The following is a 24,027-nucleotide window of genomic DNA, read 5'->3' on the forward strand; positions in this document are numbered from 1 at the left end:
TACAGGACTGACACTACCAATGGGCAACCTTATCACACAAGCTCTGCTTTTCAGCCTCTACTAACTTATGCAAAGCACCACCTGTAGAGCCATGTTCTGTAAAACTGAAGCTTATAACACTGTAGGATGTACAAAGAAGCTACTAGTGAGGTTACAAGTCAAGCAGAGAAGACAAGCACAGGCAACATTTTAAACACTGTAGTGAGCACTAGAATATCAATACACCAGATCAAAACAAGCCAGATTAATAATAATAATTTAATAATAATAATTTAATTCTTATATATTGCCAGGGCAGGATTAATTCGAAGGCCCCTTTGCACACAAGTACACTGGGCCTCCTGCCCCGCCCCACCATGCACCCAGGCGGAAACAGGAAGCTGTATCAGAGGGAAGCTTTGGGCAAGCAGCACCACTTGCACAATTACAGTTCCTGTTGCCTTTCTTACCCACATTGCTTGCTTGTCTTACTTTCCGTCGATGGAGGGGGCTGCGTTGGTGATTGGGGTAGGGCCTGCATTGCCGATCGGGGGGGCCCGTGTTGCTGATCAATGCTGGAGGGGCCCATCGCCGTTTGGAAAAAACAATGTTGATGCCCTCCTTCATCGGGCCTCCCTGACCATTTTGGGCCCTAGGCACGTGCCTACTTGGCCTATTGGTTAATCCTGCCCTGTATACCGCCAAAGCCATGGAAGTTCGAGGCGGTTTACAACAAGAAGTGCTGGACAATCAGCAAAGAGGTCACAATCAGATCATCAATACAATCTTACATAATGAAAGAAGTGGAAAGCTATATAGCTCTTTAGGTTACTGGTTGAATTAGCAGAGCTGTATAGATTCTTAGTTTACAAAACGATTGAACAAACTCATTTTTACCAATTTTCTAAAACTTAAGTAGGATGAGGAGAGGATGATAATGTTACTAAGCCAATCGTTCCATTTGCCTGCCTGGAAGGAAAGAGTTCTGTCGAAGAATCTTTTGTAGTGGCAGGCCTTTATTGTCGGATAGGTGAACAGATGTATTCTTCGTGTGGGCCTAATAGAACTTGCCAGATTAAATTGGGAAACTAGGTAAATGGGGGCCAGACCAAATATTGATTTATAACACAGACAAGAGAACTTAAACAGGATTTGCGCCTCCAGGGGCAGCCAATGGAGTTTTTGATAGTATGTGTTCCCATTTCTTCAGCCCAAAAATCAGTCGAACTGCCAAATTTTGAATGACTTTGAGCCTTAGAATGGTTTTTTTTAAGGATCCCAAGATTAGTACAAATTGATCCTGCACAGTCAGTCCATACTAACAGAAAACCATGCCTTTCATACACATAGAACACAGAAACACCCTTGCCCAATACGGAATAAGTAAACTAAAAATAGAAATATATAGACAACAGTTAAACTGAACAACCAAAAATCAGACTGCTTACACTGCAACACCACAGAAAGAGTGACACATGCCCCCTAATATTGTGCAAAATGTAAATAAAAAGATAGTAGTTGTAAATTTGAAAAAAAAAATGAGAAAAAACAATCATCACTTTACAATTTTTTTTTCTTTGTAAATCTTTATTGGTTTTCAAAATATAAGAACATAAGAATTGCCACTGCTGGGTCAAACCAGTGGTCCATCCTGCCCAGCAGTCTGCTCACACAGCGGCCCTCAGGTCAAAGACCAGTGTTCTAAATGAGTCCAGCAACAATTATACATTCAAAAATATGAAATAACAGCACTTACATTCTTGCAAACAACTGAAACAATTACCCTATCCCCTTCCCCCACCCTTCCCTCCCTCCCTTCCTGGATGTGTGTAGAAACCTAAGGAACTAAGGAATTAATCATTCCATTACTTGACGAATGCCTCCAATGGACTCCAAATCTCTTTGAACCTTTCACTATTTCCAGATTGTTCTGCTATCATCCTTTCATTTCTATAGTACAAACAAAGTGTTTCCCACCAAAAAGAAAAATTCAGCCTATCCCAATTTTTCCAATTTCTAGTTATTAATTGCATGGCCACCCCTGTCATAATAAGAAGTTTATTTTTATATGTGTCAATTGGATTCTTAAGTTTCAACAATGTCCCAAATAAAACCACTAAATATAATAGAGGTACAATCGTATTCAGTTAAGAATAAAATGTAGTTGTAAACGTATTGTAAATAATAATAGCAGCAGGGATTCATTCACACCACAATGACAAAAAGAACTGTTGACAAAATCATAGAAAAAAATGGAGAAAAAATAAACCTCAATTGTGGGTTGCCGGGACTACACAAGTGCCCTAAGCCCCCCACATCATCACAGGTTTATAAAAAAAACTCCGTATAAATATAAATCACTCTCATACATTGAAATATAATCTCAAAAGATTTTCAGAAGGTAAATATTTTCAGTATTTTCAGAATATTCAGTGATTTCAGTGACAACGTCCAAACATGTCTTATAAGATAGTGATTAAATCCCAAGCTCACTACACTATGGCAATCAGCTCAGCTGTAATTCAGAACGGTTAAGTTGCGTAGCTTGTAAAACCCGAGTATCAATATCTCTAAGAAAATATATCACTCATCTGGAGATGAAACAATTCTTCGTCCCTGACAGAAAAGGCTTTCTGTTTCGCCTGAGAGCAGGCTACTTCAGGGGATCCATATTATATAGGTTACTTCCACGCTTCTTAGCAACACAACAAAAAGCTGGCTTCTCTCAAAATGGACCTGGGACTGCGAGACGCGCCCGACTCATTCAAAAAGGAGGAAGGAGCCGGGCGTCATGACATCATCACAAAAACGTGATGTGTAATAGGCTGAGCACCAGGGTGTAAGACATTACACAAAATATAGAAAATCCGGATGAAAAATAAACTGCATTCTCACAAAAAAGGTTGCCATTCATACACCGTATTTAAACCCTGCAGTTCTATGGTGTGTAAGCGATTTATCCATTGTTGTTCTTTCTGCCACAACAACTTTCTGATATCTCCTCTTCTTAAAGATGGAACAACTTTCTCAATAACCCAACATTTCAGATTTTCAAATTTATGCTCGAAATCCAAACAATAAGCCACTATGGGGGCTGTAACCTTACGTGTATTTAAGCAGCTTTTATGCTCTGTTAGCCTTGTAGTAAAGCTATGTGATGTTTGGCCCACATAAAACAGTTCACAGGGGCATTGTATTACATACACGACGTTGGCTGTTTGACATGTAGAAGTGTGTCGTAAAACATAATTTTTTACATCATTCGGGTTAATAAAACTAGAGATCATAGCCATAACCATACAATTCGAACAATGTCTACACGGACTATGTCCTGAAAATACTGAAAATATTTACCTTCTGAAAATCTTTGAGATTATAATCCAAATAAAACCACGTCATAAGACAATGTAATAAAAACACCTAATACCATATTAATTTTACACCAAATTGACTTCCAAAAATTGAGTATCAATGGACAATAAAATAAAAGATGATCCGGTGTCCCTACTTCAAATTGACAGTGCCAGCATCTATTAGACTTTGAATTATCCAACTTTTGTAAACGAACTGGGGTCCAAAATATTCTATATAACAGAAAAAAACAAGTTTGTCTCATAGATGCTGATGCTATACATCAGTGTTTTTCAACCTTTTTACACCCGTGGACCGGCAGAAATAAAAGAATTATTTTGTGGACCGTCAAACTACTAAGACTGAAATTTAAAAAACACATTTCCGCCCCATCTCCGCGAGCTCGGTCCCTGCAAACCATCTGATCCCATCCACACAAGCCTCAGTTATGATTTTATATTGAACGTATTTTATTAAAGTATAAAAAGAAATAATATTCTGTACAATTGTCATTTTATAAATACAAATATACAGAGCAAGGACCAACAAAACCCCTGTCTTCTCAACCCTTCACATATATCCCCTCTACTATCAAGAAAACTGAACAAGCCAAATTATTACAGAATGCTACACAGAAATATCATGCTAACAGAATACTGCAGTCACACATGACAGGAATAGAATTAGGGGAGTGCCCCCTGGTCAGAGAGTCCTAAGCCAGCTTGAAGCTAAAGAAACACTGCCTGAACTTTGCAGTCCCCAGTTATATCTCTAGCAGGATATATTTCAAATCTGATATATTATAATGACAAAATAGAAATAAAATTATTTTTTTTCTACCTTTTGTTGTCTCTGGTTTCTGCTTTTATCTTCTTTTCACTCTTTTCCTTCCAGCGTCTGCCCTGTCTCTTCAATCCAGCATCTGCCCATTCCATCCATTGTCTGCCACTTCCAGAAACTGTCTGTCTCCCCCTGCCATCTCTCCTGTAGACCCCCACACTTTGGTCTGGCATCAATCATCTTCCCTCTGTTACCTCATGGTCTGGCATCTTTCTCCTTTCTCTTTCCCTCCCCCCTTTGGTTTTTAGCATCTCTCTCTTCTCATTTCCTCCGCTCAGATCTGATATCTCTGTCTCCTTCCCTGTTCTCTGGCATCTCTCTCTCCTCTCTCTCTCTTCCCTTCTCTAGTCTTCCTTCTCTATTTTCTGCCTCCGTCTAAACTAAATTATTTCTTACTATGTAGTCCTCAGTTTCCCTCTTTTCACTGTGTCTACCCACAGCATGCCACCCCTTTCTTTCACCCCTCCACTATCTCACTAACTCTATCTTCTTCCCCCATCCAGCATATGTCATTTTTCTTTATCCCTCCTTCCATCCAGTATGTGTTCTCTTTCTCCACTTCCATTTAGCATTTGCTCTCCCTTCTCCCATCATCTGCCCCTTCTCTCTCTTTTCCCCACTTCCATCATCTGTCCCTTTCTCTTGATCTCTCCATCCACCACAGGCCCATCTCTCTCATTTCCTTTCACTTTTCTTTCTGATTTTGGCAACAAGCTCTGCAATGCCGCCCCTCCCCCCCCTGCGATGACACTTAAGATCGGCAACCAGCCTCCTTCTCCCCCTGGCATCAACAGCACTTCAGATAGGCAAAGTGGTGCTCAGTCCAAAGCTTCCCTCTGACTCGAACTGCCTGGGTGGAAACAGGAAGCTGAATCAGAGGGAAGCTTTGGGCTGAGAACCGCGTTGCCGATTTGAAGTGCTGTTGATGCCTGGGGGAGAAGAAGGCCCATTGCCGAACTTGAGTGCCATCGCGGGAGGGGGGAGGCCCGTTGCCAATCTTGAGTGCCGGGGCATCACGGGGGGGGGGGGGGCTGCCAATGCCGCTCATCGCCGTTGCAGGTCCCCAATCGGATCTTGCCAGCCCTGTGCGGACCGGCAGGAATTTTCTGCGGACTGGCATTGGTCCGTGGACCGGCGGTTGATGAACAGTGCTATACATCTTATTCTCCAAATCCAAATCCATGGCCATTGTGTAGCAGAAATATGCTGCTTTGTTTCTATATTCCAAATGTCTCTTAAGCTTGTTTTAGGTTTTTTCGCCAAATATTCAGCTATTAATTTATACCACTTGGCGGCCTGATGTCCTTGAAAATATGTCTGGAAACATAGACCTGGCAAACTATACTGATTTTTTAAGTTGCGCCAGTCAGGGAACCCTTTCTGAATGGCCTGCTTCAACTGTAATCATTTATAACCTTGAGATTTTGATATACCGAATGATTGTTGTAACTGTATTGAAGATACCATTTTCCCATTAAAAATTACATCATCTAGAGTACGTATGCCTGCCTGCAACCACTGTTTCCAGAGGATTTTAGACTCGCCGATTTGAATCTTGGAGTTCAACCATAGGGACTGACATTTGGTTTGCTGTATCGGAATAGGAGTTAAGGCATCTATAAATTTTAAGGTAATCCAAGTTGAGTGGAAAATAATATTGTCCTTATACATTCTAGGAAGCTTGATACTCAATATATGGCTAAGATGAATTGGGGGGTCGGGGTTCCACAGATGGCAATTTAACATTTTTATCAGAGCACCGTTTGAGCACAAGCACTTTATTCAGAGGTCTATGGTCGCCAACAGAAATATCAATTAAGCCACCAACTAATTAACCCACAAAAAAGATAAGTGATAAGCCATACTCTTTATGGTGTTTATATCTTCATTTAGCAGTGTGTTTTTATGTGTAGGATTTAGAGAGTGGCAATGGGACAGTAAAGGCAATGATGGTCCCATTGGCAACCATAGTTTGGTATTATCACTGAACAGTGTGGTTGAGGGTCTGAGCACTTTACTAATTAAACTACATATTTATTTGTAGTATTTATTTAATTTAATATAAAGAGTGAGAGCTGTGATATTAAAAGTGGTTTAAGATGAACTGGGGCCATAAGATGACTTTCCAAAATCAACCAATCCAGCAGATTCTTCATGAGTTCAGGAAGGATCCAATACATACCCTGACGTAAAATAAAAGCTTGATGATATCTGTAAAAATTTGGAAAATTTACTCCTCCCATCGATTGAGCTTTTTGCAGATACTAAGGCCATTCAAGGAATTTTATCAAGCCAAAGGAATTTTGAAAGAATCCTATTTAGTTTTTTGTAAAAAGATGATTGAAAATAAATTGGTAACATACTCATTTGGTAACAAACTACAGGCAAGATCATCATTTTGATGGTTTGGACTCTCCCCCACCAAGAAAGATGTAATGGATTCCAATACTCACACATTTCTTTGACCTTCAACAAAAATGATTTTTCATTTACTGTAATTGTATCTTCCAATGTCTTTTGAATCATTATACCTAAGTATTTTATTCCCTCTTCCTTCCAAAGGAATGGGAATGGATCAAGTATTCCTTTTACACAGTGTACATTCAATGGATGCACCTCTGATTTATTCCAATTTATCTTATAAACAGAAAATTTACCAAAACGATCAATCAATTCCAGTAAATGAGGGATGGTTGATTCAGGATTCTTCAAATGAAGCAATATATCATCTGCATAAGCCAAAACTTTATAATCTCGACCTGCATATGGAATTCCCTGTATCTCCTTTGCCTGCTGAACAAGGGTTCCAAAACAATATCAATAAGCAAAGGAGATAAGAGACATCCTTGTCTAACTCCCCTCTTCAGACAAAAATGCTCCGAGAATGAATTATTAATATATAATCTAGCTGAGGGGGAACTATACAAGGTTTGAATCATTTGAATAAATCTGGAACCCATCCCAAACCAATCCATTGCTTGGTACATAAAAGTCCATTCTACTCGATCAAAGGCCTTCTCTGTCTGCATCCAAGGAAACAGAGAAGGCTGGATCGTCTATTGTTTTTGCTAAATTAAGCATGTGAAGTGTCAATCTGGTATTATTTGCAGAATGTCTTCAAGCAACAAAACCCGTTTGGTGCATTCCAATAACATAAGGAAGAGCCTTAGCTAATCTCAGAGCCAATAGTTTAGTCAAAAATTTTCCATCCACATTAATTAAAGAAATAGGTCTATAGTTTGAAACCAACATGGGATCTCTGTTTGGCTTTGGCAAAACAATTGTTAAAGCTTCTGCCATAGTACCTGATATCTGACCTTTCGCCAATTGTGACTGATACAATTGAAAAAGATGAGGGTGGGTGACGAGATACTTTTAATTAGAGTGCAATTGTTGGGTATGTATAAAGGGGGGATGATATATGTATTTGTCATAAATATAATTTGATAGAATTTAAGGGCTCCTTTTACAAAGGTGCACTAGCGTTTTTAGCGCACGCACTGGACTAGCGCGCGCCAGCTGAAAAACTACCGCTTGCTTAGAAGGAGAAGGTAGCAGCTAGCACGTGGGGCAATTTAGCGTGCACTATTCCGTGCGTTAAGGCCCTAATGCACCTTTGTAAAAGGTGCGCTAAGTGTTATTAAAGTGTAAAATGTCTGTAAAATATGTTGCACTTATTTTTGGCTTTAAAATGAATAAAGATATAAAAAAAAAAAGATGAGGTAACAGTAAATTTTGAAAAGATATGTAGAACTCCACTGTAAATCCATCACTACCCGGAGCGGACCCAGCTCTGAGAGACTTCAATGTTGACTGAATCTCTGTAGAAGATATAGGCGCTTCAAGATTTTCTTTTACATGCTCTAGAATTTTGGGCCCATGAACTGAATTCAAAAAATCTCTTCCATCATTTTCTTTATTTGAATATAGCTCAGAAGAGTATAAAGCTTTATAAAAATTTAAAAATTGGTTTAAAACATCATTTATGTGGGTGTAAATCTTGCCTTTTTCATCTTTAATGGCTGCAATCTTTCCTCTTCTCTTTTTAGCTTTAAGATAGTTAGCCAACACTCTTCCTGCTTTATTCAAGTTTCCATAATACACCGCTTGCTGACAAAACAAATATTTTCTAGCCAATTGTGAGCAAATCTCATTATATTTGTATTTAGTTTTCATAAGGGAAGTTAAATTTTCTGGATTCCATTTTAAAGCCAATTTTGATTCTAAATCAGAAATAATTTTTTCCAAATTATAAAACTCCATTCTAAGTAATTTCCTAACATGCGCCGAATAGAATATAATTTGCCCTCTTAAGGTTGCCTTAAATGCATTCCATATAGTTTCCAAAGGGATCTCCTCTGAGGCATTGAGTTGAAAAAACTCCTTCACTTTTATTTGAATTTCCTCTAGAAAGTTTGAGTCTGCAAGCAGTGTATTATTGAACCTCCAAACAGGTCTCTGGGAATCATCTTTAGTGAACTGATACTCAATCCAAATTCCCGCATGATCTGTCAAAATGATAGGATCTATATTAGCTTTTGTGACCTGTTGAACTAAATGATCTGAAACAAACAAACAAAAAAATCAGTTCTTGAAAATGATTTATGAACTAGGGACCAAAATGTAAATTCCTGAGCTTTAAAATTGAAAATCCGCCAAATATCTTTTTAAACCAGAATTGTTCATGTGATTATCAAGACCTAAAGATTTCAATTGTCTGCTTGGTTGTTTATCAATAATTGGATCTATTACAGCATTAAAGTCTCCAGCGAGTGAAAGAATTACTTGGAGTTTTTAAATAATTCCATCTGATTTGTATTTGGTGCATAAATATTGAAAAGCATCAGGGTATCATTTCCTGAAGTCATATTAACATACAGCCATCTAACCTATTGGATCAGCTTGAAAGTTATCAAACTTAGCAGATATCGTTTTATTAATCAGGATTGCCACACCTGCTTTTTTCCCAATCGCTGGGGCAAAAAACCCAAAGTTTTATCCAGCCTCCTTCTAGTGTAGCCGATTCTATTGCTGACAAATGAGTTTCTTGTATAAAATTTATGTCTGCTTGTTGTTTTTTCAAAAAGGTAAGTATCTTTTTCTTTTTGATGGGATGATTGAGTCCATTAACATTCAATGAATAAAATTTCAAAGCCATTTTATTAGAATAAAAAAAAAATTAAACTTTCAATATTCCAGTTAATACCCTTCAGATTTAATAGTAATTCCACATACATCCAGGACCACAAATATTTAAACTCCCACAACCCTCCCCTCCCCATCCCTTGAAAATAACACAAAAACTTGAGTGCACGCATGAAGACTTGCAATCTATATCTTCCCCCAAGCACTAAAAATTTCTCCCTAAAAAAAAATAAACGCAAATCAAATATCCCAATTCATATAAAAAACTATCTATATTGTGATAACAATTATATGCAAAAGGTAATCAATAGCTAGAGTTTTAGACCTAAACTTTAAATACATCTAATTGAACAAGTAGAATCTATTCAAGGGAATATATCAATTCATAAAGGGAAACTAAAAAAATAATAATAAAATCAATAATTATATGAATAATCAATAGCAATTAATATAATGTCCCTAAATTAATTAACTTCCCAATTTAATATATTAAGCATTGAAGAATTAATTAATATAAATCACATCAAAAGTAATCTAACAGAATAATCAAAATAGATTAATATAACAATATCCTAAATTAATTACATTTCAATGACAATATATCAAGTACTGATATACTAACTTCATAATAATCATAATCATAATAATTGATTCAATGTCAGAAAAATGATCCAGTTGTATCCAAAATAACAAAAGTCTTAAAGAACAGATCAAATAAACTACCCCCCAAAAAAAAAATAACAAAAACTATATATTAACGGATTAAATAAACTTAAGACAATCTGTTAAAGGAGACTAAAAAAACAAAATAAAATAAAGTAAGAGTAAATATCTCAAAGATAGTGTTTATTTTTCAAACAGATTGTAGCCAAGCCGCTGTTCCGTACCAGAACTCAACGGCACCTCTAGTGGCTAAACCTAGTAAGTACAGCAGCGTGTGACCCGGCCTGGAGTCACCCTGCAGGAACGGATTGACATGCCAGTGGAACTCACAATAATCAAAAATAAAACACCAAGAAAGGATAAATGCAAAATACTTCACTTTTACTTGGTCAATAAAAATATGCCAGGATGCCTCCAATAAGGATAATAATGCTTCATGCAAAACTCACAAGCAGGCAAAGAAACAATGTAGACAAAAAAAAAAAAAATCCCAACTTTCCTTGTCTTTAAACACAGTCAGTATTATTTGAGCCAAGGCTCTCCCCAGAGCCAGCACAGCCTGTATTCTAAATCAGGTTCAAAATCAAACTCCAGTCCTGTGTATCACTTTCAAACAGTTCACGCTTTCACAGATAAAGCCTCTAGCAGCAATTTGCAGTTCTGCTAGGATTAGGAGAGTGTCTTAGGTTTGCAAGAAAAAGGTTTTCAAAGGCTTTCAAAATTCCCTCCCTGGGTGACAGCAAACCTCTCCCCAGAGACACTTCCAGCTTCACAAAGGAAAAAACCAAAATAGTAAAGCTCAAACAAAACAGTCCCAAAAACAAACAGTTACAAAACAAAACTCACTGTTTGTAGTTTACTGCTTGTGGCTGGTGGATAAACCAACCTCCATGGCTTCAACAGAATGCTCCAAATCTGTAGGCAAAGATTCTTGTATCTCCATAGGATGCTCCATGTCAGACAAAGATTCATTCAGGGCATCTCCAGCTTCTTCTACCTCCATAGGTGTGGCTTGGTCACTCCTGTTTGGCCCAGGGAGATTCTCAGGGAGAAAAGGCCTAATCCTCCTCCCTAGCTTGCCAGCCTGTTTGTTCCCAACTGCTGGCTTTTCTATCCTAGGGACACGCCCTAACCTGGCTGAGTCAGCAAGGAACAAGGTAGCTCTTGGGCTCCTCCGGTGGTGACCCAAATACTAACTACCTACTACCTTCTCAGCCAGCTCAGGCTCCCCCTGGTGGTTGCCGGGGAAATTATCATAATCAGGGCCAGGAAAGAACTTGTAAACTCCCTTCCTGGGTTTCCCCTTTACTTTACCTTCTGACTTAACTGGGATGCTGGCAGGCGCAGAGCCTGTCTGGTCACAAGATATACTAAACTCAAGACATATATCTGAAGGAAAAGTAACTAAAATTAAATTACCAAATTAAACAAACCCCTGACCCTAAACCATTAACAGTAAAAAACAAAACAAAAACCTGAATTATAGGTCATGGTTTTCCAAACAGATATAATAAGCTAAGGCATATATCTGTTAAGATAACTACAAACCACAAATCTAAATAACTGAAAGGATAATTTTAATAAAATATTATTACATAAAAACCTTATAGTAGAAGTGCATAAAAGAGAACATGGCAATGAATAATTGAGCAACCATCTAATATAGAATATTATTAAAACACTAATATCATTCCCCTTCATTATTATTGCTTTCATGTCTGGAATATAACACCCTTATAGTAGATTCACTTAATCAGATCAGTGCATCTTACTACAATTTCTTCTCCTAATTCAGGAAAAGGCCTCAGAAAAGGAGTCTACGCACAGTCTTATCATAGACCGAGATGATCCATGTAGTTTATACTATTCCAAGACATATTTCTAGTCTAGAATGGGGGGAGTGGAAGAATTAACAGAATTTTTCAGATATATTAACATATGTCATCCTAGAGTGAAATTTACACATACATATAATGCCACTCAAATATCTTTTCTAGATGTTCAAATAACAGTGAAAGATGACATGTTCTATAAGGAGGTCCACACTAAACCTACTGATTGTAATTCTATTCTGCATTTTTCTAGTGTTCATCCTGCTACTTTAAAAAAGAGTTTACCCTATTCTCAAATTTTGAGGGTGAGGAGAATATGCTCATAAGAACATAAGAAGCGCCATCTCTGGATCAGACCTTCGGTCCATCAAGTCCGGCGATCCGCACACGCGGAGGCCCTGCCAGGTATACACCTGGTTTATTTTATAGCCAACCATACTTTATATGCCTCTCTCAAGGAGATATGCATCTAGTTTGCTTTTGAAGCCTAGGACTGTCGATTCTGCAATAATCTCCCCTGGGAGAGTATTCCAGATGCCAACCACTCTCTGTGTGAAGCAGAACTTTCTGACATTAGTCCTGAACTTGTCCCCCCTTAGCTTCATTTCATGTCCTCTTGTCCATGTCAAATTGGACAATGTAAATAATCTTCTCTGCTCTATTTTGTCGATTCCTTTCAGTATTTTGAAGGTCTCGATCATATCCCCACGCAGTCTCCTTTTCTCAAGGGAGAACAATCCCAGTGTTTTAAGTCGATCCTCATATACCAGTTTCTCCATACCCTTCACTAGTTTGGTTGCTCGTCTCTGCACCCTCTCCAGCAGTTTTATATCCTTCTTTAGGTAGGGAGACCAATGTTGGACGCAGTATTCCAAGTGGGGTCTGACCATTGCCCTATAAAGCGGCATTATAACTTTCTCCGATCTACTCGAGATTCCTTTCTTTATCATGCCCAACATTCTATTTGCCTTCTTTGCCGCTGCCGCGCATTGTGCTGACGGCTTCAGGGTCCTATCTATCAGTACACCCAGATCCCTTTCTTGTACACTTTTTCCCAGACTTGCACCTGACATTCTGTACTCGTATTCCTTATTCTTACTGCCTAAAAGCATTACCTTGCATTTCTCCACGTTGAACTTCATCTGCCATTTCTCCGCCCATTTTTCTAACCGACACAAATCGCTCTGGAGTTCCTCACTATCCTCCTGCGATCTGATTGCCCGGCAGAGTTTTGTGTCATCTGCAAACTTGATGATCTCACTGGATGTTCCGTTTTCCAAGTCATTGATATAAATATTAAAAAGGATCGGTCCAAGTACTGAGCCCTGGGGTACACCACTAGTCACTATCTCCCAGTCGGAGAACTTCCCATTAATGCCCACTCTCTGCTTCCTGTTATCCAGCCATTTGCCTATCCATCTTTGTATATCTCCCTCTATGCCATGGCTTTGTAGTTTCCTGAGAAGTCTTTCGTGTGGAACTTTGTCGAACGCTTTCTGGAAGTCCAAGTATATTATGTCCACCGGCTTTCCACTATCAATTTGCTCGTTCACGGTCTCAAAGAATTGGAGTAAATTCGTCAAACACGATTTCCCTTTCCTGAATCCATGTTGACTGGGTTTCATCAAGTCGTGTGTGTCCAAGTGCTGAACTATGCTATCCTTGATCAGTGATTCAATCATCTTGCCTGGGACAGACGTAAGACTCACAGGTCTATAATTGCTCATCCACAATTGACTTTAAGAAGCAGTCGAAGGTGCTTAAAAATAAATTTCTCTGGCATTTTAGAGTAGGGCTTTATCTCCAATGAGATGGTCTGTCTCTCCTCCTTCTTGCCTCTGTCTTGTGACTGTTCCTCTGGCCAGCTCCAGCTGATATTGTGGCAGGCGTCTCCATCTTGTTCAAAAAACTCTGAAAGTTCCGCCCCATTCATACACCATCGGGTTCTCCATTGGCTCTCTTAATACTTAGTACAGCTATTACCAGAAACTCTTTCGTTAAAACAACACTAATTAAAAAAAATTAAAATCAATACTAATCCAGAATTTATTTATTTATTTAGATTTTTATCCCGTTCTCCCAGTAGCTCAGAACGGTCTACAGATAAACATACACAATGGAGAGTAATTAGACAAATAACATGTTCTATAGGTTAAATGTTTGGACATACAGGACTGCGAAGTAGTTAAATACAGGGAGTATACAGTAAATTAAGAGAAGAGTTTAAGTATATGTAGTTTAGTTTAGTATCAGTCGTTTAGTTTGGTATGAGTAGTTTAGTTTAGTACAAGTTAGTTGAGTTTCGGTACAATTTATCAGAGTACAGATTAAGAGAGGACTGTACTGAAATTTAGGGAGAAGTTGGACAGGGGAGGGAAGAGAGAGGGGGGTTTAAGGGGGTGTGGACTGAGGGTGACTTTTAGTTGAAGAGGAGGGTCTTTACCATTTTACGGAATGTCAATAATGATTTCTGTTGTCTGAGTTGAGGGGGAAGTTGGTTCCAGAGATGTGGAATGAAGTGGCTGTAGGATCGTTTGCGGGCAGTTTCTGAGAGGAGGGACCTTCCAGAACAATGTATGTTTCTTCATTTAAAAAAACACACAACTTAACCAAAAAGATTATCTATTTTGAAGAGAAATCTGGACTGTTCTTGTTACTTCCTAAGTCATCGGATCTAACTGCTGATTAATATACTCTTGTAGTTTAGTTGGATCATCATAGTGAACAGTTTTATTGAGGTGCATGATCTTCATAACAGCCAGATATAGAAGTCCATAATTAGCCCCCAACTGCCGCAGCTGAGCTCAGAGAAGCAAAAACTGCTTCCTCAGATTGGCAGTTGCTTTAGGAAAATCAGGCAAAAAGAGAATTTTAGTGTCTTGCCATTTTAATGATTTGTTTGGCAGTAGTTAGGCTATCCAGAGCTCGTTGGAAACAAAGTACTCTGCAGATCAGGGGTCCGATACCATTTTGTCTGTGATCTATACGTGAAGGTACACAATGGGCTCTCTCTATTTCCAACAGTTGTTTCAGTTTGAGGGAGAATAGCTTTGTCAATAACTCCTCTAAAAAATCAATTGCATTTGAGCCCTCTGGAAGACCCAACAACCTGATGTTATTTCTCCTGCTTCGGTTATTGGCATCTTCCAGATCTTTAGTTAAACGAGCCAGTACTTTATGGTCATTTTAAAATTGATTCAAACTGCCTTCTGCCTCAGAAACACAACGTTCTAACTGCTCAGTCCGGGTATCACTTACTTTCATCTGTTGAAAGAGAGTACGAACTTCCTCTTGTAAAGTATTTAACTTGGTGGTATTATCTTGAAGCATTTCTTTTATAGATTTCAGCTTCAATATTACTTGCTCAAACATTTCAGATGTGTTTTTAGGGAGAGGCACTTTTGATGGAGTTAGTGGGTCTGGTTTAGCCCGTTTAGCTGTGCCCCCTGCAGCAAATGCTGAATCCAATCTGGTCTGTCTCCCAGAAGCCATACTTGCTGTAGAAGATGTTACTAATTAAATTAATCAGTTTTAGAGAGAGAATTTGATCTCCTTTGCTGACAGATGAACTGAATAGTGTTATTGAGGGAAGAGCTGTGTGATCACACGTCCATCTTGCTCTGTAGACAAGCCACGCCCCCATCACTTTACAAATTTGCAAATAAAAATAAAACCAAAAATGGAAAATAAGGTAATACTATTTTATTGCATTAATACATTTTTCAAAAACCTTCTTCCTCAGGTCAGTAAAGTATACTGCTGTCCTGACCTGAGGAAGGGGGTTTTGGCTTCTGAAAGTTAGTCAAAAATGTATTAAAATTAATCCAATAAAAGGATTACCTTATTTCCATTTTCTATTTATAAACGTTTATCAACACAGCTACAATACTACTTTATCCTAAAGCAAAAAAAGAAAAAAAATAGAACTTTTTTTCTACCTTTGTCCTCTCTGATTTCTGCTTTCCTCATCTTCTCGTCATTCTCTTCCTACCATCCACTGTCTGCCCTCACTCTGCTCCTTCCATATGGCATCTGCCATTTTCTATGCCCCTTCCGAGAAACTACCTGCCTCCCTCTTCCATTTCTCCCGCCCCCCTATTGGTCTGGCATCCATCTTCTTCCTTTCCCTCCCCCCCATGATCTGGCATCTCTCTTTTCTTCCCTTCCACCTCTCCCTTCCCCCCTTGGTTTTTAGTATCTCTCTCCTCTCCTGTCCTCCACCCAGATCTGGTTTCTCAGTCTCCTTCCCTATTTCCCCTCTCCCCCCACCCCCATTTCCATCCAGGTCTGCCCTTCTCTCTCCTCCCCAATAGCATTCAGCATCTGACTCTCTCTCTCTCCCCTCCCTACTTCCATCTAACATCTGCTTCCTCGCTCTCTCCTCCCCACTAATATCCAATTTCTGCCCCTTCTCTCTCTCTCCATCCACCCCACTTTCATCAGCATCTTCCCCCTTCTCTTTCTCTCCCTTCACACCACTTTTATCCACATCTTCTCCCTTCTCTCTCTTCCTTAACTCCACTTTCATCAGCATCTGCCCTTTCTCTCTACCTCTACCACCATCCATCTCTCCGTCTGTCTCTCTCTTCCATCCCAATTCCATCTATCTTTCTACCTCCTCACCTCCCCACTGCTGCTGCTGCTGCTTTCCTGAACCAGCAGCAGCAGTAGCAGTAAACTTAAGAACATAAGAACATAAGTATTGCCTCTGCCGAGTCAGACCACAGGTCCATCGTGCCCAGTAGTCCACTCCCGCGGCGGCACCCCAGGTCAGCGACCTGTAATTGATTCTTTATTTAAGACATTCTGACCTGTATAGTACCTGCTCTAACAATCCCCTTCAATCCCCTTTTCCTTCAGGAACTTGTCCAACCCCTTTTTGAAACCCAAAATCGTACTCTGCTCTATCACCTCCTCTGGAAGTGCATTAAAGGTTTCCACCACCCTCTGAGTGAAGAAGAACTTCCTAGCATTTGTTCTGAATCTGTCTCCCTTCAATTTTCTTGAGTGCCCTCTCGTTCTTGTTACCCCGGCCAGTCTGAAGAATCTGTCCCTCTCTACACCCTTTATGATCTTGTAAGTTTCTATCATGTCCCCTCTAAGTCTCCGTTTTTCCAGGGAAAAGAGCCCCAGTTTCTCCAGCCTCTCGGCATATGGAAGATTTTCCATGCCCCTTATCATTTTTGTTGCTCTTCTTTGGACTCTCTCGAGTGTCGCCATATCCTTCTTAAGGTACGGTGACAAATATTGAATGCAGTACTCCAGATGCGGGTGCACCATTGCCCGATATAACAGCAGAATAACTTCTTTGGTTCTGGTAGTGATTCCTTTTTTGATAATGCCCAACATTCTGTTCGCCTTCTTTGAGGCCGCTGCGCATTGTGCCCCCGGCTTCATTGTTTGGTCCACCAGAACCCCCAAGTCCCTTTCTAGGTTGCTTTTCCCCAATACCATCCCCCCCTGCTATAGTTGTACATCGGGTTTCCTTTCCCTATGTGCAAGACTTTGCATTTCTCTACACTGAAGCACATTTGCCATTTATTCGCCCAGTCACTCAGTTTGTTCAGGTCCCTTTGTAGTTCTTTACATTCCTCAACAGTTCTAACCCCGCTGGAGAGTTTTGTGTCGTCCGCAAATTTTATAACCTCGCACTTCGTCCCTACTTCCAGGTCATTTATGAATATATTGAACAGCAGTGGTCCCAGCATTGACCCCTGCGGGACACCGCTTGTAACTGCTTCCCATTCCGAGTAGTGTCCTTTTACTCCTACCCTCTGCCTCCTGTCCGCCAGCCAATTACAGATCCATCTGTGCACGTCCCCCTCTACTCCGTGGTTCCACAGTTTTCTTAGCAGGCGCTCATGGGGTACCTTGTCAAAGGCTTTTTGAAAGTCCAGATATATGATGTCTATGGGGTCACCTTGGTCCAATTGTTTATTTATTCTCTCGAAGAAGTGCAGTGGTTCGTTTGGCAAGATCTTCCTTTACAGAAACCATGTTGGCTGGTTCTCAGCAGATTATTTATCTCTATATGCTCATTGATGCTGTCCTTGATTAATGACTCAGCCATCTTCCCCGGAACTGAGGTTAAGCTCACTGGTTTGTAGTTCCCTGGGTCGCCTCTGGATCCCTTTTTGAAGATAGGTGTAACATTCGCTATCCTCCAGTCCTCCGGGATTACCCCTGTTTTCAGGGATAGGTTGCAAATCTTTTGTAGTAACTACGCTATTTCGTCTTGGAGCTCCTTCAGTATTCTCGGGTGGATTCCATCTGGTCCTGGTGATTTGTCAGTTTTTAATCTATCTATCTGTTTGATTACGTCTTCGAGGCTTACCTCTATTGATAATAGTTTTTCCTCTTGGACCCCCTTGAAGGTTTTTTCTGGATTCGGCTTGTTGGATGTGTCCTCTTTCGTGAAGACTGACGAGAAGAACTTGTTTAATCTGTCTGCCACCTCCTTTTCCTCTTTTACCACTCCTTTCCTGTCTCCCTCATCCAGGGGTCCCACTTCCTCCCTCGCCGGTTGTTTTCCTTTCACATATTGAAAGAATGGTTTAAAATTCCGTGCCTCCCTGGCAAGTCTCTCCTACTCTTTTTTCGCTGCCCAGACCACACGGTGACATTCTTTCTGATGTTTCCTGTGCTCTTTCCAGTTTTCTTCGGTTTTATCCTTTTTCCATTTCTTGAATGATTTTTTCTTGTCTCCTATCACATTCTTAACTTCATTGGTCAACCTTGCCGGGTCTTTTGTTTGATTCTTTTTGCTCCCTTTTCTGGGTATATACAGGTTTTGCGCCTCGTTTACCGTGTCCTTGAATAATGTCCAGGTTTGCTCCACCGTCTGTGCTTTTCTGGAGCTGTTCTTGAGTTTTCTCTTTACCATTTGTCTCATGGCGTCATAATTCCCTTTCTTGAAGTTGAACGTTGTTGCAATGGTCCTTCTCCCCTTAAGGCATTTTTATTTCCACTTTGAATCGGATCATGTTGTGATCACTGTTTCCTAATGGTCCTAGTACTTCCATTTCTTGTGTAGGTCCTTTCAGCCCGCTGAGGATTAAATCCAGTATAGCTGTCCCTCTCTGACGAGCTGCTCCAAGAAGCAATCTCGTACAGCCTCCAGGAACTCTGTTTCCTTGAAACACTTCGAAGCTTATATCTAGCCATTGTAGGATCTTCCTGCACCTATCTGCAGCTGCTGGCTGTGCTCCAAAACAAGGAAGCGATGTTGCAGGTGGTGGACTGGCAGCCATGGGTAGGTGAAGGAAGGTCACATGATAGCTAGATATTAGTTTACTACTGCTGCTGCTGGTTTGGGAGAGCAGCAGCAGTAGCAGCAGCAGAGTAGGAGTAGGGCAGGAGGTCCTTTTTATGCCAGCTCAGCGATAGGGCAGCCACACAGCTTAGAGGGAATGCTAGAGTACCACCTTTTTGCTTGCATCTAGGGTGGATTGCTCCCCCCACCCCCTTGGTATGCTACTGGTTATTATAAGAAGAAGTACCCTGAAGAATGGAGGTCATCCCTCTGAAGTACAGGAGCCATTTGGCCACTTATTAATGAACAAAAAATGTAATCATGATCACACACTGGCTGCTTGATTGTTGCTAAATGATCAAGCACTGACCTGTCCAGGTATAGAAGGGGCTGGAGGCTTCTCTGGGGACAAGAGGCTGCTGGGGATGTCAGACTGGTAAGAGATAGGTGGTGGTCCCGGGGTAAACTCATTCAGCGTTGGGGTACTGGGATTCGTAGTGGGGAAAGAGTCAGGGAAACTTGCTGGACCAGAGAAACCGGAACCTGGAGTAGGGAATAAAAGAGTTAGACAAAACCACAGCCAAAAAGAAACAAGCTAAGAACATTAACAATCTGATAGAAAATATGCTGGGCTGCAAGCACCAGTGAATCCACAATAAGTCCTAAGTTATCATAATGGGAAATGTGATAATGAGATTAACTGAATTATATCTTTCCCTCCAAGTTCATTTCACAAGCAATTAGGGATCAATATTCAAAAGGATTTTTAACTGGGCAGCAGAGGCTCCTGGCTGATTAAATCACTTGTGTGGAGCTATCCACTTATACTCACTTAACTAGTCAATGCCGCTGAATAACAGCATTAAGCCCTAAAGCCATAGTTGGCTATTTTATGGGTAGTGTAATATTCAGAACTTATCTAAGTTAACCAGACAAATATCCCATAAAACTCAGTTTTATCTTTGTCTGGTTTAACTTAGGCAGTTAAGTGCTCACCTTGGGTTCTGCATCCTGAATCCTATATGTCATGTCTGTCTGTCCAAGTTAGATTGTAAGCTCTTCCGAGCAGGGACCGTCTATTAAATGTCAAAATGTTCAGCGCTGTGTATGCCTTTCAGTGCGAAATAAGTGATAAATAGTAGTAGTAACAGTAATATATCGCACTTATCTGCATAAATGATAGCTGGCTTAGAGAATGACACGGTGGTTGTTACCCGCGGCTAGCCGCGAGTAGCCGCGGGTAACCCGCCGAAACGGGGAAGAAAAAACAGTGGCCTCTGCGGGGACGGGGACAAGGCCATTCACCGCCCCGTGAAGGGTGAATGGACTTGTCTCCGCAGTGAGGCAATCAAGGATTACGTGGTCCCCACCCGCCCGATCGCAGCGTTCCGCCATCTCTCTCCCTCCACCTCACCTTAGATGTAGAGCACTGTTCTTCAACCGCCGGTCGCAGGAAATTTCTGCCGGTCCGCGCAGGGCCGGCAAGATTAACGGACAGGCGCAAAAAAAAAAAAAAAAGCCTCCCTCCTTTTCCCCTGCTCTTACCGCCCTGCTGCAGTTGCTAAAGCCGACAGAAAGTCTTTCTGACGTCGGAGAGGATGTTCTGGGCCAGCCAATCGCTGCCTGGCTGGCCCAGAACGTCCTCTCCGACTTAAGAACTGATGTCGGAAAGACTTCCTGTTGGCTTTGGCAGCTGCAGCATGGCGGTAAGAGCAGGGAAAAGGAAGGAGGGAGTCTTTTTTTTTTTTTTTTTTGAGCGGCAAGGAGGCAGCAGGCTGGCTATGGCAAGGGAGGGAGAGAGGTAGACAAGCAGGCAGGCAGGCTTCGGGGGTGGGGGTGGGACAAAGTGTGGAAGACAGTGAGAGGGACATTGGAAGGAGGCACTAGGGGCACTAAAGACATGGGAAGGATGCACTGGGGGCACTAAAGACATGGGAAAGAGGCACTGGGGGCACTAAAGACAGGAAGGGGCACTAAGGATATGGGAAAGAGGCACTGGGGGCACTAAAGACATGGGAAGGATGCACTGGGGGCACTAAAGACATGGGAAGGATGCACTGGGGGCACTAAAGACATGGGAAGGATGCACTGGGGGCACTAAAGACAGGAAGGGGCACTAAGGATATGGGAAGGAGGCACTGGGGGCACTAAAGACATGGGAAGGAGGCACTGGGGGCACTAAAGACATGGGAAGGAGGCACTGGGGGCACTAAAGACATGGGGAGGAGGCACTGGGGGCATTAAAGACAGGAAGGGGCACTAAGGACATGGGAAGGAGGCACTGGGGGCACTAGACATGGGAAGGAGGCACTGGGGCACTAAAGACAGGAAGGGGCACTTAGGATATGGGAAGGAGGCACTGGGGGCACTAAAGACATGGGAAGGAGGCACTGGGGGCACTAAAGACAGGAAGGGGCACTAAGGATATGGGAAGGAGGCACTGGGAGCACTAAAGACAGGAAGGGGCACTAAGGACATGGGAAGGAGGCACCGGGGGCACTAAGGACATAGGAATGAAAAAGGGAGAGAATAGAAAGGGACAATTCTTGGGCCTAAGTGCAGAAAGAAAGAAATGAATGAAAGGATACACAGACAGAAGGAAACGCAACCAGAGACTCATGAAATCAATCACCAGACAGCAAAGGTAGGAAAAATGATTTTATTTTCAATTTAGTGATCAAAATGTGTCAGTTTTTGAGAATTTATATCTGCTGTCTATATTTTGCACTATATTTTGTCTATTTTTCTATAGTTACTGAGGTGACCGAGCTCGCGGAGATGGGGTGGAAACAGGGTTTTAAAATTTTAGTCCTAGTAGTTTGCCGGTCCACAAAATAATTCTTTTATTTCTGCCAGTCCACGGGTGTAAAAAGGTTGAAAAGCACTGATGTAGAGTATGCCGGCTTTCTTTTTCGCCCAGCCGCACGCGCGGCTGCTCGAGTTGATCAATCTTCTCCTCTCCTGTAACTTCCTGTTTCCGGTTGCATCAGAGGAGAATATTGAACAAATGAGCAGCCGCACATGCGGCTGGGCGAAAAAGAAAGCCGGCATACTCTACATCTAAGGTGAGGTGGAGGGAGGGAGATGGCGGAACGCTGCAATCGGTCGGGTGTCTGCTTTTTTGTATCACTGCCTGCCTGCGCTCACGTTCCAGATCCTCCTGTTGCTCATTGTACTGCAGCATCTGCATGATTATGTGCTCAGGTGGGCATTTTTAGTGTGCACAATTGACCTGATTCGAGCTATAGGTGAACATGGGGGACACGTCATTGCAAGGGAGGACAAGTCAATTGATTTATTTTATGTTCTGTTTTTACTACAGGGCAGAGACACTGAAACAGATTCTCAGTGCAGTAGTAGTAGTTCTGTCTTCATGGTGTTTTGCAGTACTGAGGCTTATATGGATGCTGCGGGAACGGGGACGGGGCGGTGAAGGGGATGACGGTGACGGTGAAGGGAATGGTGGTGACGGGGCGGTGAAGGGGACGGTGAGCCTGGGACGGGGCGGTGACGGAGACAGATTTTTTCCCCATGTTATTCTCTAAGCTGGCTGTACACAACTGTTTATTCAATACAAGTGACTGGACATGGCCTGACATTGACTATCCAGGCATAATGCCGGTAGTAGTCAAATAAATTCTGACCTCTGACGGCTGAATATTTACCCCTAGATTTTTCCACTAAATTTAGCAGCAGTGGGAGATCACGTGACGCCATGAAGCAGGGCAGACGCTGACCGCGTTCTCTCCTGCCGCTTCCTCGCTCAGCCCCCTTTAATCGGCACTTTTTCACCGCGCCCGCCACCGCGTTGCCGTGCAGGCTAGTGCCTAGCGACCCGACTACAACCGGCGGGGTTCAACAGCCTGCGATGTCGGCGAAAACCCCTAGGAAAGACCGGGACAAGCAGAAAGCGGGGGACAGTAAAATGGCGGCGCCGGCTAGCCCTGAGGTGACGGGGAGCCCGGCGTGGGTGTCGGAGGTGGCTGCTGAGGTGACTGCCGCGATGGAGCTGGTTTTAGAAAAGCGGCTGCTCCCCCTTGATGTTAAGCTGGAGCGTGTGCAGGAGAAACTGGACACGATGGGGCAGGAGGTGTCTTCTTTTCACCAGAGAGTGGAGGCTCTGGATGACCGCGTGCTCGGAGCGGAGGGCCTGCTGAGTAACCATGCTAAAACTCTTGCAGCTTTGGAGGATCGTTTGGAAGACCTGGAGAACCGGTCGCGACGCTGCAATCTGAGGTTTGTTGGCCTGCCTGAGGAGTTGCCAGAGTCTGATCTCCGTTCCATGATGGAATCTTGGATTACTTCCTCCCTCACTCTGCCACCAGGTTTGGGGCCCCTGTGCATTGAAAGAGCTCACAGGTTGGGCCTTAAGCGGTCCATGATGGCGAGACCGCGGGTGGTGATTATTAAACTGTTGAACTATGTACATAAGCAGGCTATTCTTCAGGCTATGCGTGGGGGCCAGAATTTGACTTATAACAACAAGAGAATTTTATGTTTTCAGGATTACTCTGCTAAAGTTTCGCAGCAGCGTAGAGCCTTTGCCCCAGTGTGTACGGAGCTGATACAACGCAATATTCGCTTCGCCTTGCTGTACCTGGCGAAACTTCGGGTCCACAGCAATGGGACTACCACTTATTTTACCACTGTGGCGGAGGCGCAGTCTTTCCTGGCCCAGGAGCCTGCGGCGGGTCCCTCTACCAGTGCAATTTCATCACCGAGGGGCCGCCTGAGTGAGGAGCTACCCTGTTTATCCTGTGGATCTGCGCACCTGATTGCTTGTTGACCGCAGAGTACCGCTAGCCCAGTTGCCATTGTTGTGTTTTTCATTTTATTTTTTTATTTTTCTCTTCTTGCTATTGACCTTGGTTGCTTGGAGGTGCTCTGAGCTCTTTTACATACATATGTGTTCCTGGAGCCATTTATGTTTTCTACTGGAGTGGAGAGCGCCGTGCCTGGACTAGT

At 42.0% G+C, this 24,027-nt stretch overlaps 1 protein-coding gene across 1 annotated transcript in view; it reads right to left on the reverse strand.

Annotated features, from left to right (window-relative positions):
• ZMIZ2 (zinc finger MIZ-type containing 2) overlaps nucleotides 1–24,027 on the reverse strand; it is a 229,311-nt gene that overhangs the window by 16,306 nt on the left and 188,978 nt on the right. The window contains exon 17 of the mRNA XM_033948638.1: nucleotides 19,433–19,605. Coding sequence (XP_033804529.1) covers nucleotides 19,433–19,605 — 173 coding nt within the window. The remainder of the gene's footprint in view (nucleotides 1–19,432; nucleotides 19,606–24,027) is intronic.

The sequence above is a fragment of the Geotrypetes seraphini genome, chromosome 6 (genome assembly GCF_902459505.1).
Source record: "Geotrypetes seraphini chromosome 6, aGeoSer1.1, whole genome shotgun sequence".
Classification (NCBI taxonomy): Eukaryota; Metazoa; Chordata; class Amphibia; order Gymnophiona; family Dermophiidae; genus Geotrypetes; species Geotrypetes seraphini.